The sequence below is a fragment of the Rhineura floridana genome, chromosome 3 (assembly GCF_030035675.1).
Source record: "Rhineura floridana isolate rRhiFlo1 chromosome 3, rRhiFlo1.hap2, whole genome shotgun sequence".
In the NCBI taxonomy this organism is placed as follows: Eukaryota; Metazoa; Chordata; class Lepidosauria; order Squamata; family Rhineuridae; genus Rhineura; species Rhineura floridana.
Genome location: NC_084482.1, coordinates 44,666,953 through 44,688,818, shown reverse-complemented (window position 1 = coordinate 44,688,818; position 21,866 = coordinate 44,666,953). Strand labels below are relative to the sequence as shown.

General features: G+C 44.6%; 2 protein-coding genes across 13 annotated transcripts in view; one reads left to right on the top strand and one right to left on the bottom strand.

Annotated features, from left to right (window-relative positions):
• WIPI1 (WD repeat domain, phosphoinositide interacting 1) overlaps positions 1 to 10,131 on the top strand; it is a 73,825-nt gene extending 63,694 nt beyond the window's left edge. For 5 of the 6 annotated variants that reach the window (XM_061615623.1, XM_061615620.1, XM_061615619.1 and 2 more), the window contains exon 12: positions 9,611 to 10,131. In XM_061615623.1, coding sequence (XP_061471607.1) covers positions 9,611 to 9,795 — 185 coding nt within the window. In that variant the 3' untranslated portion in view covers positions 9,796 to 10,131. Of the gene's footprint in view, positions 1 to 4,312; positions 4,414 to 9,610 lie in introns of all 6 variants that reach the window. The other variant, XM_061615621.1, reaches the window with a different exon arrangement.
• Positions 10,132 to 11,715: 1,584 nt separating this feature from the next.
• The window catches only part of ARSG (arylsulfatase G), a 154,361-nt gene continuing 144,210 nt past the window's right edge, over positions 11,716 to 21,866 (bottom strand). For all 7 annotated transcript variants that reach the window (XM_061615609.1, XM_061615604.1, XM_061615603.1 and 4 more), the window contains one exon: positions 11,716 to 12,221. In XM_061615609.1, the coding sequence (XP_061471593.1) occupies positions 11,908 to 12,221 (314 nt within the window). In that variant the 3' untranslated portion in view covers positions 11,716 to 11,907. The remainder of the gene's footprint in view (positions 12,222 to 21,866) is intronic.

Sequence of the window (21,866 nt, the reverse complement as noted above, 5' to 3'; positions counted from 1 at the left end):
CATCTTTTTCTCAGCTTCTCTTTTCCTGGGGTCTGTCCAGAATGTTTTCGTAAATGTTGGCTATGAAACTTGTTGTCATTTTAGATGGCCATTTTAGATGTATGAACATTGGTAGAAACATGGACATCACAATTCAGATGTAATGATCAAACCATGTTTTAGCTGCTGGGGCTGTATCTTAGGCTTGTGCAGTCCCTCCCTTTTCTTCCTCTTCCCCTGACACATTTGCCATTGCTTTTCATTTGCTGTTTGCTGTGACTTCTGAATCAGGCAAACTATACATATCCTGATCACCGATGTCGTGACAAGCTATGATTTGCCTAAATCAGGAAGTGATGGAGGTAACTGGAATGTGGAAGGGGAGTGGGGATGAGGAAGTTCCTGATTTTTGGCCATTATATATCAGTTGGGCTAGAGTATGAAATGCAGGGTCATAGCTAATTGAAATGAATGCAGTCAGGGGCACATCTAGTGTCCTTATTGAAATATTTCTTTGTTAATATTTCCAGGGTGAAATGAAAAGAGGGATTTTGGAATGGTGTTTTGGAGAATATCTTTGAATGATTAAGAACTAAGTAAAGTTCATTAATACTACTATTTTATCACAAACTGCCAAAAGGCTGATTCACAGCCGTATTTAAATCTCTCTATATCTCAGTCAGCATTTGTTAATGACTGGCATCAGAATGTGTAAAATGACTCCACTGAAAAGTATAATTTCTGTGTTACGAAGGTTCTGTCTGTGGTGCTCAGTTTATTCACACAAAGACTATGACTTTGTAGTTTTCAAATGATGAGCATGGATGTGTGAATCAGCCCACAAAGTAAAGATGGCTCAAGGTTTGTGGCATGATTAACGCAGCAAATGTAATTCTCAGTTGGTTAGCAACGTGAGAAAAAGTTTCATTAATTCGCTCTGAAGATGTGGCTTAAGAATTTCCAGCAACTTGATCAAAACAGCAACCGCTGATTTTCAAAATGTAAGACAGACTTCCCTAAGGAGGCCAGTGCTGTTAGAAAGAGAAACACAGGATTGTATTCAGCTAAGGACCCATTGAAATGAATGAACTTCAGTGTGTCTGCTCTTGGGTAGGACTAGCATTGAATACTCACCCATAAACTGGTGCTGACTAGAGGAGAGATGGATATACCACAAGACGGTTCCTTTTTTTTTTTTCAATTAATTTTTATTCCAATTTTCAAAACCAAAACAATACAAAAAGAAAACAACACAAATCAATAACTAGTACAATACAAAAAGAAATATATATATATATATATAAAAAAGAAAGAATATTGTCTTCCGATTTGTCATAGTTCAGCTATAAATCTATAATATATAACAAACCTATCTCTTAATAGATTATAAAATCACCTTCCTCCAACGGTTATCTTAGTTGGTTTCAAATCTCATTAATATCATATCATTTTAATCTTCCACAAAAAGTCAAAGAGAAGTTTCCAATCCTTGAGATATATGTCAATCCATTTTTTTTTCTGAATAAACATGCCAATTAATCCAACTGATCAAATCTACTAAGTCCAGTAATTTTAAATCGCTCTTCTGTCATTATCCATATTGGGTCCATCTTGCATCTTCCATCTTTACGCACCCAAAAATCTTGCTGTCATAGTCATATAATAAAAGTCTGATAGGAATTTCCTCCATCACAGATATTTTCTTGCCACCAAATCCAAACATATCACTGAAGTATTGTTGCAAAGCCGCATCTCTGTTCCTCTTTTCCACATGATACACTAGTACATCTCTTGAAGGTTTTTCCATTGACACAAAACAGGGATTAATTCTGTTAACTTTCTCCATTTCAAGTTCCATCAAATCCTTCCAGTCCAAGAATTTTTTTGAACCGATAATATCTTTATCTCCAATCTCTTCAATTCCTTCAGAGACAGCGCTGAATTCCAAACTGTAATATTTGTCTCCAGGATCCATCACAGCCAGGAAATCCAAATCTTTTTTCATGTCCATAATTAAGCAATCTCCATAGTTTGAACCTTGCCTTTAATTTCTCTTTCATCCTTTTTTTGTTTTCCAGATCTATCTTTATTCTCCTTTCTCATAGAATCCTGAGTTTCTTTCAGCTCCTGTCTCATTTCGTGAAATTCAATTCTCCACGCTTGTCTATTATTTCTCAGTTGTTTTATTGAGTTAATCCCATTCATTATTTTCTGAAACATGTCTAGAGATAAAGTCCCTTCTTGTACATCCATGATCTTCTTAATTGTCATTCTTAAAGCCAAAGGAACAAAACTCCTTCAATTTTCAATGTCCCAAACAAAGAGCAGCTTATTTCTTTAACCAGTTACAAAGGAGTTAATCTTTCCAACAAACTAACGTCACACGCTAGACAGCCCTTATCTCTTATCTGCCCGGAAGCGTAAGAACAGCTTTAGTTCACAGCGTCGAAATAGCTAGTAGCAGAGAGAATGAGCAGATTCGTCAAAAAAAAAAAAAGTAGACCAGGAAAAATAGTCCCAGCCGTAGATCAAAAAGATTTCTTATCTCTCCCAATCAAAAATCTCTCATCCGTTGTAATCTTTAAAAAGCTATTTTCCATGTCAGCTTTTTGCAATAAAAAAAAAGATAAGCTATTTATATTTTCTTCCCCCTTAGTTCCGTGAATAAAAAAAAGGAAAGTCTTACCTCACCTAGGTTATCTCAATTGCTGTTACTTTGACAAATCTCTTTAGCTGTATAGATAAGAAAATGATGAATGTAGACAGGAGGATGTTTGCCTGTTAATCCGTATAAAAAAACGGGTCACTTATCCAGCTGAGCTAGCATAAAAATCCTCGCTCTGTCTGAGCTGCTGGAAGACAGACGATTCTGACGAATTCCAGACTCCAACAATCAAAACAAAGCTATGTGGGAAATCTTCTTTAACCGGAAGAAATTATTCCCAGTCAGAAAAGAGCCTTCTGACTGAATTTAACCTGGATAAGTTTCATCCAAGACGGAGCTCGTCTCGGAGGCTGCACAGGCGTAGGGATCCTCCTGGGAAGTCCACCACAAGACGGTTCCAAGGGATAAGATAAGGCCATATTAGCATGTCCTGCTGTCCATATGCAGCCCTCTCTAGCTTGGGTTTCGCCTGACCTGCAGAGCAGGCAGCTATATCAGACTGAAGGAGTCAGATAGGCCTTCCACTTACCACATAGTCACCAGACCTATACATCCTCAAGAGCCTGCCCAAGTATGCCACAAGCAGCTGCGGTATGTTGCCCGGATAGAGCAGCCTTCCCCAAGCCGTAGGTCCCCAGATGTTCAGTGGCCAATGATCTGCTCTCCAATAAAGGCATAATTTCTATACCAAGCCAGACCATTAGTCCTCCTTCAGTATTGTCTACACTGACTAGCAGTGGCTCTCAACATGGATTTTTCTCAGCCCTACTTGGAGATGGCGAGGATTGAACCTGAGATCTTCTGCATGCAGAACAGGTGCCCTACTATTGAACTACAGCCCATCATTTCCAATGGTCAGGGGCGATACATGTTATAGTCCAGCAACATCAAAGGACCCAAGATTGGGAGAAGTTGGGCTAGGGTGTTGGACTTGAGTTTAGAAGTTCAGGCTTAGCTGTGAACCTCACTAGCAAGTTGCTATTTCTCAGCCTAACCTACCTCACAGGCTTATGATGGGGATAAAATGGGAGAATACCCACATGTGCCACCTTGAGTTCCTTAGAGGAAGGGTGGGGTGCATATGTGATGAATGAATAACCTCAGACATTCCATAAATTGAATGAATGAATGAATGTTTTTAAGTCCAGTGTGCTACCTAATAGGCAACACATCTCTGCTTATGTTTAGCACATTTCTTCCGAAGCAGCTAGTACTTTTTTTTTTTTTTACATATATTGCATTTGGGATGAAGAGAGCATTCTGACCTGACTCACTTGATTATTCTGCTATCCCTTAATTAAGCCTCTTTTCCCGTATTCCTTCTATGCAAACAAGTCAGAATGTGTTTCTCTCCTTCTTTACAAAAAAACTTTGCTCCAGTGGGGAAGTGCTTATTAAAGGCCCCACATGAATCAAAGTCTGCATGTATGATTCACAGCGGAAAGACTGAGGCTGATACAGTGAAAGCTGGTTGAGTTCTTCCTTTTCCCAGTCTGGTCTTTGCAGCATTGGTGCACCTCACCTGTCCCTTCACTTGCTCTGGTTTTGCGAAGAAGGCAGACAGGGGAAGCACTCTATAAAATGCAGAATCATCAAATGGTGCCCCTGCCTGCCCAGCTTGGGGGCTTCACTGGTATTTATCTGTAGTATTTTGGTCATTTTTAATAGGTTACTCAGAAGATGGAGGAGCCCTTCGAGGAGAGGTTATACCCGAGCATGAATTTGCCACTGGACCAGTATGTCTGGATGATGAAAATGAATTTCCACCTGTGAGCATTAGGAGTACTTAAAAGAGCGTTATGGGCCTCATGCTGTGAAGAAAGTGTTAGCCTCTTCTTCCAGAAGGGGGTGTCCTTGCCTCTCCTTCCTTTCCTTTCTTGTAGCCCACAGCAACTAACTCTGTTATACTCTGTCAAATGGGTAAGATAACTCCCACTGTGATGGGAGATGGGCTTGGGAGCAAGGTTCATACAAACCTGATTTTTTTTAAAACAAAAATATATTTATAATACTGATATCCTACTCTGAAATTGGGCTCCCAGCCAAGGGGACTGACTGACCAGGTCCATGCCTGTTAAGGTTCAGCAGTGCTGCAGCTACAGATGCTCCCAGACCACTCATTGGCTCCTATTCAAGTCCGATTGCCTTCCCAAAATGGGGGCATGCTCAGGGTGTAAGTCTGGATTTCTGCATTTACAGCTTTAGCAAAGCCTCAGAGATTGGGGGGGGGTCCTCAAATGTCAGAAAGAGGTGCTTTCAAGGACATCTGTTGGTCCAAGCAATGTGTGTCCCGATTAAATGACCAAAACAAAAAAAGAGAAAGGTGACTCAGGGCTGTCTGGCTTTGGTTTTTTGGGGGGCCCTGGACAAGACTTGCATGGACACCCACCCACCCACTGCAGCTGCTGCCTGGGCCCTCACTCCTTTCCTTTTGGTCCTTCACAGCCCCATTGCTGGTGGCTTTATCATACTTGCAGGGGCCTCTGGGCCCCAGCCTTGCCCTGCCGCTTGCATGTTGGACCGGGTGGAAGGGAGGAAAAGTCCAGCAAGGCGGGCAGCAGGATAAGATGGGTGGGTGTTAGGATCATCTAAGGAGAAATAGGCAGCTGCAGTGAGCAAGTGCTGGCTGGGGGTTGTTGGCTAAGGAGAGTCAGGAGTGATGGGTTAGAGCAGTGGTTCTCAATCTTTTTTGGTTCGCGGCGCACTGTTAAACAAAAATTTTCTGGCGCACTTTGTACAAAATTAAAAATATATTAATATATTTTAAACTATGAATAAAAATATCTTAATAATAATATACTTTCATAATATTCGCGGCACACCTAGCCACCTCTTGTGGCGCACCAGTGTGCCCCGGCACACCGTTTGAGAATCACTGGGTTAGAGGGACTCAGTCTGCTCTCTCTAGGCTTGTGGAACAGATCTAGAGAATGAGAGTTGCAAGCAAGAGGAGGGGAAAGTGATGCAGCAGCCCAACCAGATGCCTACTGACTTTGCTGGGTCTACTGGCTGAACCTGCCTCCACTGAGGACAGCTCAGAAAGTGCAGAAATGGGTAGGGAGGGAAGAATGTCAGTCATGAGCTCTTCATTTTTTTTAAAGCGTCTTGATTTGTTACTAGAGTCACTTTAAAAAAAAAAAAAAAAGACTTGTTTACGTTGGATGGCTTCCCTCACTGCCCTGTGACTCCATAATGGAAGTCTGACACCTTCCAATGTCTCTTAATCAAGGCTATTTATTTTCTAAAAAGTAACAATGTATTACATTGTATGTGTTTGAATGTTAGCAGGGGGCTCTGTGTTACCGTAGCTAGTTATTGAGACTAGCTGGAGGTGAGAGAAAACGATCAGAAACTTGCCCCAGCACGGAAAAGGATCATGTGGGAACTGCCATGTTATATTTGGAAGCTGATGCTGATCCCATCCTCTTGCATGGTTTTGCATTACTAGAGTAGCATTTGAAAGTGGCCCTTGGCAAGTGGCTGTCCCGCTACTGTTACTGGGGCCGCATTTATTGTGTGGCTAGGCATCTACCTGCCTAACCACACTTGCCTGCCTTGCTTCTGTTGTGCTTGTCGTTATGCTCATTTCCTGTTTGTGCCATTGCCAAAACTCTTGTCCTGGGCCATTAAAGGTGAGAGAACTGCCCAAGATAGCCCTATAGGCCGGAAGAGGCTTGGTCTAGAGCCTGAATGGGGGAACCTGTGGCCTTCCAGATGTTGTTGAACTACAATCCCTTACTATTGGCCATGCTGTCTGGGGCTGATGGGAGGTGGGAGTCCAACAACAGTTGTAGAGGCACAGGCTAGCCACCCCTAGTCTAGGACATCCGTATCCCCTCTCTCCCCTAAGCTTAAAGGCTGCCTCTCACCCTTTTCCCTTTGAGTCTGTGGAGAAGGATGCTATGTTGGACCTGGGAGAAAGGGCAGGCAAAATATGCCTTCTCTGATTACTGGGGAATAGAGTGGGCATTGCATAGCTATAGATGGCTGGGTGAGTTGCGAGTTGGACCTTTGATATAATGGCTTACTTTGAGCAGATGAAAAAGCCAAAGTTGAGCAATAGCGATGCTCCCTGCTGACCAGGCCAGTGCAGGATTCCAAGACTGCTGCTCAGTGAAGGAGCTATTGGGCTTTTGACTGGTAATTAGGCTGACTCATCTACCATGGAGGCCATGAACTCTTGGTTGGGCAATATTCAAAAAAAGAGTGTTATATTTACAAATGTTAAGTATTGATGATTTGGCTTAATTGTTGCATTAGTTGTGTATGCATATATAATTACTGAGCTCCTAGGGTTCATTGACACCTGCTCAAGATGTGCTCAGCAACTGGTTTGAGAAGCTACAGCACTTAAGACTCTGTGTGTGTGTGTGTGTGTGTGTGTGTGTGTGTGTGTGTGTGTGTGTGTGTGTGTGTGTGTGTGTGTGTGTGTGTGTGTGTGTGTGTGTGTGTGTGTGTGTGTGTGTGTGTGTGTGTGTGTGTGTGTGTGTGTGTGTGTGTGTGTGTGTGTGTGTGTGTGTGTGTGTGTGTGTGTGTGTGTGTGTGTGTGTGTGTGTGTGTGTGTGTGTGTGTGTGTGTGTGTGTGTGTGTGTGTGTGTCCTTTTGGTAATGTGGTAATGTGCCTTATTCACAGGAAAACAGCCTGTCCATGGATATTTCAATAAAATTTCATTCCTTACAGTAGAATCCTAAGGGTGGGGTGGAGGGATATGAAAGTTGTTCCGCTGCTGGCAAGATAGAGGTGAGGGGGGGGGAGGAACTTTCTCTGTTCCTCTTTTTCCCCCCGAGTATATGTGTGACTGATACATAAAATGTAGATATAGATCTGGTTTCCCTGCCCATTGGAAACAATGGGAGAGAAAGGGAAGGTAGACATTTAGTCATGCTCAGGAGTGTGGCTAAATATCTGCCTGGCTTGGGAGCATGCTAGGGAACCAGAACAGCTTAGGATCCTTCAGAGCATACTCTGTTTTGGGTCCTTCCAGTGTTGGGGCTCCAGGATCAGTTCAACCAGCACTTTGGAGGGAGCCAGCAGTGGTGGGAAGGGAGGCTCTAGCATTGGAACTTCCTTTCTGATATTGGAGGTTGATCCAATGGAGGGGTAGAACTGATCTGAGCTGACATCTGGGGCACCCTCTCAGGAACCATAGGCTTGTATCCTCAATAACTAATATACTGACAATAAAAAAGTTTTTCAAAGGGCATACATGCGCTGAGAATGAGAGTCCCCATCTGCGTTGCCTCTGCCCCATACCTATGTCAAGTGTTCTGCCATCTGCGGATTGCTCTTCCTACACAGATGTCACCACTATATAGGAGAAAATATTTACATCATCCCGTACACACTTTATAGAGACTGGTAAATTGGCCTAGCCCAGTGGTTCCCAAACATTTCCCCCCATGGACCACTTGAAAATGGCTGAGGGTCTTGATGGACCACTTAATGGTTTTTTCTGCCTATTATAGCAATTGTAATGCACTGTGCTAGCTGCAGTATGATTTTTAATTGCATTTTTATTGCAATTGTATTACAATTTGAATTCCATTTTTATTGCATTACAATTTGAATTCCATAGAATTCAAATTGTAAGTGTTCTTCACAGATACTCCACAGACCACTTGAATGAAACTCATGGAAAGCTGGTGGTCTGTGGACCACTGTTTGGGAATCCATGAGCTTGCTAGTCCATTGTGGAAGGGGTTTGGACAAAATGGACTAGTCACACCTGATCCAAGTCCAATTTGCAGCATGAAGGCCAGAAACACTCTTGTACAGGCTTGTCCAGGGAATCATAAAGATATAATTTCCACAGTCCATTGATGCACCACACATCTTTCCCCATAGCACAGTGAGCATATCTGCAGGCAGTACAGGTGATAGTGTACATAGTTTCTCCTACTTGAAGGCGCTCTTCATGTGGAAAAGCGAAATGCGAAGTTGCCCTTTATTGCAGATTTTATTTATTTATGAGATTTGTTAGACGCCCATCTGGCAGAGGTTAATCTGCCACTCTGGGCGACTTACAACCAAACACAAGTACATTCCATATAGACATAATCAAAATCCTAAACATTAGAGATTAAAAATTAAAAGCTTTAACTATAAATTTTTGTAAAACACTGTCTATGATTGGATATTAGTAATGGTGAGTATAACTGTGAAATCCAACCAGGACCTGGCGTCTGTAGCTAAGCATGGTTGCCCTGTGCCAGCCACATCATTTCTGCCCATGGAAAAACAATTTCCATACAGGAACAGAGGTGTCCACCCTTGTTACTCTAGGGTATAAAGCTGGTAGGCCTAGTACTGCATCCTCTTACTGATGAGCAATTCAGGAAGTGTTTTCATAATTGCTAAAACTGAGCAATTAATACTGCCGACATGACTACAAACTTGGAAAGTTAGCCAGGACAAAATATCTAAAGGGATCCATGCTGACCTTTCCCCTGTGTACTTTTTATCTCTGAAGGGTTTTTGCTAGGCATTGAAGACTGGCCCCTTCCACTCTACAAAATATTAACTACTAGTGATCTGTTTGTTTTATAACTGACTTTGATAATGCCCCTTGACATAGCACATCCTTGCTGTAATGTATTTTTGGCCCGTTTACTAATTTGGCTGCCTTACTTAGTTCCATGGCTTTAAGTACCTGATGCTTCAGGTGATCCAGCACATGCTGTGTTTACAACCAAGATAAGGAAATGAATAATTGTTTAAAGCAGAAAACAGTCTCATTCTCGAGTTCTGTGTTATGTGCCAGATGGGCATTGGATCCAATTCATTCCTGAGTCAGATGTAAGTTAAGGACAATAAGTGACCCACAGATTTTATGGAAAGCAAAATAGTTGCATGACATTTGTGTTCTTGCTGCTTCCTCTGCATGTGCGTAAAGCCTGGCTGCAGCACACCATGCTCAACGGCACGTTACTGGGAAAAGTAAGGCCCTTCTGTTTTGATTTTGGTAGATAATCTTGTGCCGTGGAAGCCAGACGAACAAAGGGAAGAGGTCATGAGGAGTGGCAAACAACAGAGCACGGAGCGGCGGATAGGAGGTAGTTTGAAAAAACAAAAGGGGAATGTGGAAGAACCCATAAGTGCGGGGAAACCCAGAGGTGCTCCAGTGCTTTTAACACAGTATGTTTGTTCTTAGCTGAGCCTTTCTGGCCCTTTGTGTATGTTTTCTTAAAAATGCTATGTAGGTTTGGTATCAGTGTACTGTATATGCACATAGCCCTATACTCAAGAGTGTAAATGTTACCCCAACAAACCTGAATTTTATACGCGTCTGCCCTTTTCTAATTTATGTAATGTATAAATGTACTTATTGAAGTCTGTTGATCCATGTCTTTGTACAGTATATGCATACTATTTTACCCATGCAGAATATTTTTGCAGTGACCTATTGGGGGGGGAAAAGGAGAACCCCAACTTACAATGTTGGAGCTCTGCTGGAATACCTTTTAATAAAGTCATCATGGTGTCAGCAGCTGCTCTCCTCCTTTGTTCAGTCTTGTTGGTTTGAACAGAGCCCTAACAATGCCAGTCTTAAGGTTTACAAATGGAATTGGGTGTGTGTGTGTGTGAGTGTGAGTGTGTGAATGAACACCATCCCTTTTATTTGTACTGTGCCATGCCTGCCTGCTTCCCAAGAATCTGATGCAAACCTAGTCCAGAGATCAACAATAAGTATTGCCTTTTTCGTTCTATGTTGGACTCTTATGACTACAGAGAAACGTATAAGCATGACTTAGAGTAAGAAGAAACAAGGACCCTAGTCAGTATTTTAAAAATAACAGTCTCAATTTTAAAATCTTCTGTATGGGTTATACCTGATATTGTGATGTCTCCAGCTACTTAGAATCTCTTTCAAAAACATCCCAAACTTTCCTTGCAATGCTTGGGTAATAACTGGATAGAAAGAGATACATGTGGGTCCTACTTTTTTTTAAAAAGGCAACTTCTTGTCTAGTTCTCGTCTCTGCCTTGCACAACTTACCTGTATCATCCTGATGTCAAGATGCAGCAGCCCCAGTGAGTCTGATGCAGAGGTAGGGACAGAGAAATGCATAACCTTGTCATATCAGATCAGAGGTGAGTTATGCTAGAGATGATGGAGAGGATAACTAGACATGTTTCCAGGTTGGGTGACAGCAACTCCAATATTATGTCTGCTTCCAGTATTGGATTAAGGCAGCCTTTCCCAACCAGTGTGCCTCCAGATGTTGTTGGACCACAACTCCCATCAGCCTCAGCCAGCATTGCCAATGGCTGAGGCTGATGGGAGTTGCGGTCCAACAGCATCTGGAGGCACACTGGTTGGGAAAGGCTGGATTAAGGCAATTTCTGCAGAGGACAGTAATTGCTTAAAGAGTTAAATTGGATCATGCCTCTCCATTGACAGAACCTGAAATGAAATGGCCACATTTACAAGAGCCAAAAAAAGGCTGCAATCTTGTAGTGGGGAAGGTCCTTTAGAATGTGCGTGTGTGCTGCCCTGCCAGTGAGACAGTAATTATAACCCCCAGAGAGGTCTCGGTACACCTGCACAAAGGGCATGTTACAGTGGCCTTGAAACCACAGGCCCCAAAGGCTGTTTTGTTTCCCCCAAAGTGCCAAGAACTATAGTCCTCAAGCTGGCATAGTTAAATCCCCCCCCGCAATTATTGTCAATGAGAAGGAAAAGTAACTCCCCACAACTGGTCATAGGGGGTAGGAAAGCCCCCCCCCCCCGCATCAAGTTGGCAGGGCATAGGAAGTGGAGGTAGCTCTACCACAGAGGGGCCCCCTTTCAAGTAGGATTGCTCTGATTAAACACATGTTATTTACTTACTTGTTTGCTTACAATATTTATATACTGCCCCAAAAGAACAAGTTGTCTGGGCAGTTTACAGGAAAAGTAAAAAACATAAAGCAGAATAAAACAAAAGTAAAACCAACGACAAGGGTGTAGCAGCAGTGCAAAAGTTCTAAAAAGAAGATCTAAAATTATGGATAGTGTCTTGTGTGGATGAAGACTTGGATGCATTTTAGAAATCTAGTCTGATTACAAAAAAGCAACAGGTGGAACCGATGCCAATGCCAGTATTTATTCAGGATATTCATCTACCATCTTTCCACAAAAAATTCCGAAGGATGGTTTATCACATAATAAAACGTCTTGGTTTGAAAATTTCTCTACAGTTTAATCTGCACCTTCCTTGAGCCTTGCAGGCCTCATGGGGAAGGTGGTATGAATGGATTCTAGCTCATAAACCTTTGTGTTTCAGTTCATCTTCCTACTTTTTCCCAATGATGAGTTGGAATAAATCAATTGGCATCGGCACACCACGTGCTGTGGGTTGCAGCAGGGTTTCACATCTGGGTCATGAGAGTAATCTGCTATAGACACATTGTCTGTTGCAATATCCTGAAGAAAACCCAGAAGTGCCTGGTTTACTGCTGGCAGGACAGTACGGTACTCAGCTGTCTTGATGTCTAGGGGTTCTTGCTCCTGAATATCATGCTGTAAGTTAAAAATGAGAGGTGGCTGGTGGCGTTGTTCCTTTCCAATGCTCCCATCACAGGCCTTGGCACCACCTGGAAGCAGAGGAGGCACATGAGATGATAGACTGCTGTCGTTTAACACCTACCCTTCTCCAGCATCCATAAAAGGAGGAACATCCTGAGCACATTAGTATAGGTTACGCATGGTTACAACCCAGCCACAGGTAAGACCTTTACCAATTGATTTCATGTGATGGAGCTGGACCAGTTGCAGCAGTAATAGAAGGTCCAACAACTTGAAAATAGATCAATTAAACATTTGCAGATAAACTCCCAACAGGTGCATGTGGTCATCAGTTAAGGGCTCATAATGTTGGGTGCTTCCCTGTTTATTGTTTAAATGCAAAACTTGGAAGTATGGGAGAAGTTCCTAAGAAAGAAAGCAAGATAGGTTCATGAGAACCTGGCACCAGCATCACATAAATGATCCTGCAGACTAGGTACCACACCTACTCTCCATTATGAAGTCCACTGGAGGGACCCGTATAGGTCCAGCTCAGGGCACGTGTAGCTTATGGGGATCTGATGCATGGAATGAGTGCTAGTGCATCTTGATGAAAGGTTATTACAAGCATCTTTCTCATGAGCAAACAATCTTTTGGGAGTAATATGTAGATCAGGTGTGGAAAACCTTGGCCCTCCAGATGTTGCTGACCTAAAACTCCCATCATGCCTAATTATTGGCCATTATTGCTGGGGCTGATGGGAGTTGTAGTTCAGCAACTTCTGGAGGCCCAAAGGTTCCCCACACCTGATGTAGATTATACCAGATTAATTATCAGACAAATAGCTGCAGAATGAAATATTCTTTGGGCAATGGAAAGTGGACAAGGCAGTTTGTTTAGTTGCTCACTAGTAATTTTTCTGTTTAACTCTTGTCTGCTGGAATCTCTCAATGACTGAGAAGGAGTGTTTTACTTCATTGGTCACCTCTCAATCAGCACATAAGAACATAAAAGGAGCCTTGCTGGATCACTAATCCAGTGCTGTGTTCCCACAGAGGCCAGCCAGATGCCTATGGGAAGCCTGCAAACAGAGCCTGAGTGCAATAGCACTCTCCGCACCTGCAGTTCTCAGCAGCTGGTATTCAGAGGCATACTGCATATTGCCTCTGACAGTGGAGGTAGAACCTGGCATGTACCATGTGTTATCCAAGTGCCTGTTCTGGCTGGCACCTGGAACATGCCTATCATGATTAATAAAATATTTGACTGTCGCCTATGTAGGCCAGAGCCTTTAGGTAACTTACAGCCTTCAAAATAAAAATAAAATTTAAAATACTAAATACAGGACAACGCATCTAATACATCTCTCTTTTATGCAAAAGTATATATAGACAAAAACTTCCCCATATTAAAACAAAGGTAGCAGCCCCAAAAAATCACATTAAAACTATCAAATGGAAGGATATACTAGTTCCAACTCTAAAAATGGTGCTACTTTTAACTCCTTGGCTTTGCTCTATAGGTGCCCGTGAAAGGTGTGGGTTCTTGCGTGCGTAACAGAGGAAGCAAACCTTGGTGTACACTGGCTATCCTTCTTAATAGGAGACAAACATGTCCTCCGTTTCTGGGAGGAGCAAGAACTCCAAATGTACTGCCAACACAAACATGTGCCTCTATTTGCCTGGTAATAATTAGCCTTGATGAGAACAAAAGCATATTCTCAAAGAGCACTTTGACTGCTGGTAAACTAATTAACAGTTGTTTGCATCCCTTAAGGACAGGTTCACCTTTGCCTCTGTTTTGCACGTGGAATGCCTTTGGCACCCCGTTGTTTGTTTGGCACTCAGCACTCAAGGCCAAGTATAGCCTGGACTTTGGATGCCTGTTCTGATTGGCTCACAACTCTTTCATTTGCTCCCTAAGACCTCCCTGTCCATATTGTGGCAGGAAGATTGTGCCATTGTACCTCTGATTATTTACCATACCCACTTACTGTTTTTACAACCCCTTCCTCCTCTAGCTTCAGTCTCAAGCGCCCTTATCTTTTTTTCCTGAGGTAATCTCTTTCCTCGGGAAGCCAAGTCTTTCAGTGCTCAAGACCTGTTACCTGGAGATAGTTCTACTGAGAGAAATGGTACAACCAGTAGTAAGTAGCTTAGTAATACAGTGCATGCTTAGTGGAAGAGCATGTATGTTGTGTTCAAAAGCTCCCCGGTGTCTTGAGGTAGGGCTGGGATAGATCCCTGTCTAAAATCTTGAGCTTCTGCGAGTCATTGTAGACAGTAGCAAGCTTAGGTGGACAAGTAGTCTGACCCAATATAAGACAGCTCCCTGTGTTCCTAAATGATTCAAACCCTACATTATAGAGCTGATTAATTTGTTTTATTGTGTAGAAAAAGGGGGTCAAAGACCAGAATGCTGAAGTATTTTATAAAAAACTGGTTTTATTGCGAGATTTTTTTCAAAGAAGCCCAAACTGGTTTTATTGCAGAATATTTTTCAAAGAAGCCCAGCACGTTTCAGCCTGTAATCACAGGCCTTCATCAGGGGATAATGAACTTTTACAATGCTTAACCGAACAATTTTGGTCCTGTATTGCACTGATAACATTCCTCTTATATCAGTGCAATACAGGACCAAAATTGTTCGGTTAAGCATTGTAAAAGTTCATTATCCCCTGATGAAGGCCTGTGATTACAGGCTGAAACGTGTTGGGCTTCTTTGAAAAATATTCTGCAATAAACCCAGTTTGGGCTTCTTTGAAAAAAATCTCACAATAAAACCAGTTTTTTATAAAATACTTCAGCATTCTGGTCTTTGACCCCCTTTTTCTACACATCGAATTGGATGCTCACCACTCTTTATCTGCTTTACTTTAAGTTGTTTTATTGCCAGGTGGGACAGTGTAAACGCGACCAGATTTTAACTGGAGGGCAGGGTAGAGAAAGACTGGATCAAATAACTACTGAACTGATAAAAAGAAACCCTTCCCATCACAACTGGAAGGAAGCTAAGCTTAGAAACCTACAGCAGGTCTAAATCAGGCAAGCCTGTGGGGGTCTCTTGGGAAACCACACGGGCGGAAGGGTAGGAACATCAATTAGGTGCAATGTCAGCCCAGCCCATACTGTCTGGCAGAAAGCAGGCCCTTGGTAATTTATAGCTCAAAAAGCCTGAGGCTACATCTACCTCTATAGGTTTCCATAGCACTGACTCACACTTACTTATTTTATTTATTTATGTAATTTATATCCTGCCCTTCCTCCCAGCAGGAGCCCAGGGTGGCAAACAAAAGCAGTAAAAACACTTTAAAACATCATAAAAACAGACTTTAAAATACATTAAAACAAAACAAATTTAAAAACATTCTTTAAAAAAGCTTTAAAAACATCTTAAATAAAAAGGGTTAAAAATATTTTTTAAGGAAAAAAAGATTTAAAAAAAAACATATTAAAAGCAATTCCAACACAGACGCAGACTGGGATAGGTCTCAACTTAAAAGGCTTGTTGAAAGAGTAAAGTCTTCAATAGGCGCCGAAAAGGTAACAGAGATGGAGCCTGTCTAATATTTAAGGGGAGGGAATTCCACAGGGTAGGTGCCACCACACTAAAGGTCCGTTTCCTATGTTGTGCAGAACAGACCTCCTGATAAGATGGTATCTGCAGGAGGCCCTCACCTGCAGAGCGCAGTGAACAGCTGGGTATATAAGGGGTTAGACGGTCTTTCAGGTATCCTGGTCCCAAGCTGTATGTACACTGTACACTTGACCCCATTCCAGAATGACAGCTTGCAAAAACCCACCAAAGGCCTGGTAAGGTTGGCAAGGCGTCATGCTTGTTTTTCATTTTGCTAGGAAAAGGCAGAGGGGATTCCAAGGAAAGCACTCTGACACAAAAATAACCACAAGGACACAATAGGATGCGAAAGCTGAAAAGATAAAATCCTGAAGCACAATCCAAATGGGCACCAGCATCTTGAGAGGACTGCTACTCTCCCGGTAGTGACAGGCACACTTTTTCCTCATTAGAAAAGGCGGAAAGAAGTACCTTATGGTTGGGTCCATCTTTCCAGCAGAAATGCTGGGGAGAAACACCAGCAAGGGGGCTTTTAACAGCAGCAACACTGGCCTATGGCTACTGAAGGCAAGTCTGGTGAGAGGAGGGATGGTGGGGAAACAGAGAGAAGGAGCGACCTGGAATATTATTATTTTTTATTACTTATTGCATTTATATACTGCCCCATAGCTGAAACTCGCTGGGCGGTTTACAACAATTAAAAGCATTAAAAACAAATACACAAATTTAAAAAACAAATTTTTAAAAAGCAATTTAAAAACACATACTAGAATGCCTGGGAGAAAAGTCTTGACGTGCGCCGAAAAGATAAGTGTTGGCGCCAGGCACACCTTGTCAAACAGATCTTTCCATAATTTGGGGGCTACCACTGAGAAGGCCCTCTCCCTGGCTGCCATCCTCCCAGCTTCCCTTGGAGTAGGCACCTGGAGGAGGGCCTTTGATGTGGAGCGTAGTGTACAGGTGGGTTCGTGTTGGGAGAGGCGTTCCACCAGGTATTGTGCCATGTAAAGCTTTATAAGTTAAAACAAGCACCTTGAATCAAGCTCAGAAACATACAGGCAGCCAATGCAAGCGGGCCAGACTCAGTTTTATATGCTTGAATCGTCTGGTCCCTGTTACCAATCTGGCTGCTGCATTTTGCACAAGCTGCAGCTTCTGACCAGTCTTCAAAGGCAGCCCCACGTAGAGCGCATTGCAGTAATCTAACTTGGAGGTTACCAGAGCATGGACAACTGAAGCCAGGTTATCCCTATCCAGATAGGGTCGTAGCTGGGCCACCAACTGAAGTTGGTAGAAGGCACTCCGAGCCATCAAGGCTACCTGAGCCTCAAGTGACAGAGATGGTTCTAGGAGAACCCGCAAGCTATGAACCTGCTCCTTCAGGGGGAGTGCAACCCCATCCAGAACAGGTTGGACGTCCACCGTCCAGTCTGAAGAACCACCCACTAACAGCATCTCAGTCTTGTCTGGATTGAGCCTCAGTTTATTACCCTCATACAGTCCATTGTTGCAGCCAGGCACCGGTTCAGCACATTGACAGCCTCACCTGAAGAAGATGAAAAGGAGAAATAGAGCTGCATGTCATCAGCATACTGATGGCAATGCACTCCAAAGCTCCGGATGACCACACCCAATGGTTTCATGTAGATGTTGAGCAGCATGGGGGACAGAACTGACCCCTGCAGAACCCCATACTGGAGAGTCCAGGGTGCTGAGCAGTGTTCCCCAAACACCACCTTCTGGAGCCAACCCACCAAGTAGGAGCAGAACCACCGCCATGCAGTACGTCCCACTCCCAACTCAGTCAGTCTCCCCAGAAGGATACCATGGTTGATGGTATCCAAAGCCGCTGAGAGATCAAGGAGAATCAACAGAGTCACACTCCCCGTCTCTCTCCCAACAGAGGTCATAATACAGGGCGACCAAAGCTGTTTCCATGCCAAAACCAGGCCTGAAACCCGACTGAAATGGATCCAGATAATCAGTCTCATCCAAGAGTGTCTGGAGTTGGCCTGCCACCGCTCGTTCAAGGACCTTGCAAAGGAATGGAACATTTGCTACTGGCCTATAGATATTAAGATTTTCTGGGTCCAGGGAGGGTCTCTTCAGGAGTGGTCTCACTACCGCCTCTTTCAGGCAGCCAGGGACCACCCTCTCTCGCAGAGAGGCATTAATCACTTCTCTGCCCCAGCCGGCTGTTCCATCCCTGCTAGCTTTTATTAACCAAGAAGGGCAAGGATCCAGCACAGAAGTGGTTGCATGAACCTTTCCAAGCACCTTGTCAACATCCTCAAGCTGTACCAACTGAAACTCATTCAAGAAATCAGGACACGGCTGTGCTCTGGATACCTCGCTTGGTTCACCTGCTATAGCACTGGAGTCTAAGTCTTGGCGAATATTCACTTACTTGTGGTGATTGACAGAAACCAACTACTTGAGTAGGGTCTGTACAAGTGGAAATGTGGGCATACATGAAGGACTTCACCCCAACACAGTCCTAACTTCCAAGAAATGATGACTGAGGATTTTAGTCCTGGGGGAAATGAGTATCCCATAGAAAGTGCTCTGTGGCTTCATCAGCACTGCATAATGAAGGCCTGATGCAGTAGAATACATGTGGGCCAAGGTTAAGGTTCAGCTTGCCCCATCCTCCTTCATTTTTTTAATGTGCTTTCTCTGCCAAAATAAGTTGTGCATTTGCCCAAGAATGTCCCAAAAGTAAATTAAAGGTAGTTGCAGGGACAGCCCTTCCATTAGCTAAACTGAGGTGGTGGGTGCAAGAAGGAAGCAAATTGGTGACTCCCTTGAGCCCACCACTTGCCTCTACTGGCTGGTCTTGCTGCTGCTCAGCCAGGCTTTCTGCCTCTTTTTTCACCCTCTCCTTCCCTGTCTCACTCTAGGAAGAGCCAAGGGAATCCTTCCTCAGAGGAAGGCATTTTGGCAGTGAGAAAATGGAAATTTTACTCACCGTGAATTTCTATTTGTAGATAGTGCTGGAGGACATTCCTCAGTAGGGATGACTCCTACTGGTCGTGACAGGCAGGGTCTCTAAGCTTCTTTGTAGCCTCTCCAGACCAAACTGACAGAGCCAGGAACCCTCCTCAGGCCCCATATCCACATCTTCCCAGACGTCCCTAGAGTGGAAGCCTATACCAGGAGAAGCTGAAGAAAAGCGACAGACCAACACGGAACCAACGTGCTGGAAGACAGGTCACACATGAAGGGAAACACACAATACTAAACAACGTGTGCAAATGTAAGGCGCTGGCAGAAGCCCCAACTCCCCCACTCCCCCTCCCGCTCCAGAAGGTTGAAGCAGAGGAATGAGAGGTGGGTGGAATGTCCTCCAGCACTATCTACAAATAGAAATTCACGGTGAGTAAAATTTCCATTTTTGCTAGATAGTGCTGGAGGACATTCCTCAGTAGGGATATGACAGAGCAGTGTACTAGGACTCCGGGTGGGATTCCTCTGGCTAGGAGGCAACACCTTCTGGAGCACCTTCCTGCCAAATGCAGCATCGGCTGATGAGAATGAGTCCATTTTATAGTGCCTGATAAAAGTGTGTGGAGAAGCCCATGTAGCCGCCCTACAGATATCCATTATGGGGAACCCCCCCTAAACGCTGCTGAAGCCGCTGCCCCCCTAATTGAGTGTGCTGTGGTACCCAATGGAGGTTCCCTACCCAGAGCTTCATATGCATGTGCTATAGCCGCTCTGAGCCAGCGTGAGATAGAGTAGGTTGTTAACTTACACCCCTTTGATTTCCCAGAGAAGGCCACAAAGAGGGCCTCAGACCTCCTGAACTCTAAGGTACGATCCAGGTAGAAACGAAGAGCCCTCCTCACATCCAGTGAGTGCCACCTACGTTCCTGGGCACAGGAGGGAGCGGGGCAGAATGGAGAACCACTTCCTGTGACCTATGGAAAACAGAATTGATTTTAGGTAGGAATGCCGGGTCTGGTCGGAGGACCACCTTGTCCTGGTGGAACATGTACAGTTGAGGGTCCAAAGATAATGCCCCCAACTTGGAAACTCTGCATGCCGATGTAATGGAAACCAGAAAAACTGTTTTGAATGTCAAGAGGTTCAGAGAGCGGGTAGCCATCGGTTCAAATGGCGGTCCTGTCAACGCCGTCAGCACCCAGGTAAGGTTCCAGTTTGGAAACCTGTGAATCATTGATGGGGAAACCAGCATCACCCCTCTTAAAAAAACATTTAAGGAATGGGTTGGAGGAAAACGGCCCCCCCCAGGCATAACAAAATGCTACTAAGAGCTGCAGCTTGTCTCTTGATTGTGGCCGCGCTCAGACCCTTATCTAGGCCCGACTGGAGGAACCCTAGGGGACCCCTGATGTCTCGAGACCAAGGTTCCACTGTATTTGCAGAGCACCAGGACAAGAAAACCTTCCACGTGGACGAGTAAACCCGGTTCGTGGACTGTCTACGCGAGGCCAGTAGCGTGTCGAGCACTTTCCCCTTAAAGCCCTTACCGCTCAACCACAACCGCTCAGTCTCCAAGCTGTTAGCCGGAACAGCTCTGGTCGAGGATGGCAGACTGGTCCCTGAATCAGAAGATCCGTTCGAGAGGGTACCTGCCAGGGTGTCTTGACTGACATGTTCAGTAGGTCCGGAAACCAGGGACGTCGAGGCCAATGGGGTGTCACTATAATAAATTCCGCCGTCAAGGTCCAAACCCGCTGGATCGTGCGTTGTATCAGCCCAAACGGAGGAAAGGCGTACAGGAGGCCTTGTGGCCACGGTGTGACTAGTGCGTTTGTGCCCTGAGCCTGGTGACACGGATTTCTTGTGAAGAACCTGTCTAGCTGTGTGTTTGCGGGTGTGGCAAAGAGATCCACTACCGGTTCTCCCCACCTGCGCACCACCTGTTGGAAAACTTCTGGGTTCAGTTGCCATTCTGCCTCCTTGATGGCTGTCCTGCTGAGCCAGTCGGCTACAAAGTTGTTTGTGCCTGCCAGGTGTTCGGCCTTCAGAGAGGCAAGATGCCTCTACGTCCATTTGAACAGGCGCTCCGCCTCGAGCATTAGGCCCTTCAATCTCGTGCCCCCTTGTCTGTGGACATAAGATTTCACCGATGAGTTGTCGGTGCGTATGAGGAGATGCTTCCCCTTGATCTCTGGGGCGAAGACCTGTAGCCCCAGTCTGATGGCCTGTAACTCCAGTATATTTATATTGAGCTCCGCCTCCATTGCAGACCATGTCCCCAGGGCTACATTGTGGTCCAGGTGAGCCCCCCATCCGTACAAGCTCGCATCTGAGCTCATGATTATGCGTAGAGGATCTTCCAGGCTGACTCCGTGGGCCAACCTCTGAGGTTCCAGCCACCACCGGAGCTCTGTCCGTACTGTTGGAGGCACGGAGACCAAGCGTCTGTGTCGTAGGAGAATTGCCTCCTGGTAGGGCAGAAGGATCTGTTGTAGAGCTCTTGAGTGAAACTGGGCCCACTGAAATAGGTCGTATGCCGACACCATGGACCCCAAAAGCTGAGCTAGCCTCATCAGGTCCAATGCTGGTGCAGCAACTGCTTCCTGAAGCAACAGCTGAAGTCTCAAAGCCCTATCTTCGGTGGCCTCATGCGGAAAAGTTGCATGTCCAGGATCACCCCCAAGAGCGGAATAGTTTGGGATGGGGTCAGCATGCTCTGCTCCAAGTTCACTATGAAGCCCAGCCCTTGGAGCCATGATACAGTGAGATGGGTACCTGTGTGTGACTGGTCCCAGGATGGTGCTCTCACCAAGATGTCATCCAGATAGGGATGCACGCATATCCCCATTGTTCTGAGATGTGCCACCAGAACCCCCAGTACCTTGGTGAAAACCCTTGGTGCTGAGGAAAGGCCGAACGGCAAGGCCCTGTACTGGAAGTGTCTGTTGTTGTCTGCAGATTGGAATGTGTAGATATGCCTCGGAGAGGTCCACAGAGGTCAGCCATTCCTTTGGTCGACTAAGAAAAAAAAATTGAATATACCCCTGATTTCCTCTCTGAGGGAACTACTGGCTCTATTGCCCGGATGTTCAGCAGGTGCTGGATAGCTTCCAGGTAGCGCAGGTGCTTCTCCGGCCTTCGAGACCTTGGGGTGGGTCGAAACCGGTTGTGTGGAATGCGAAGAAACTCTATGGCATATCCCATGGACACT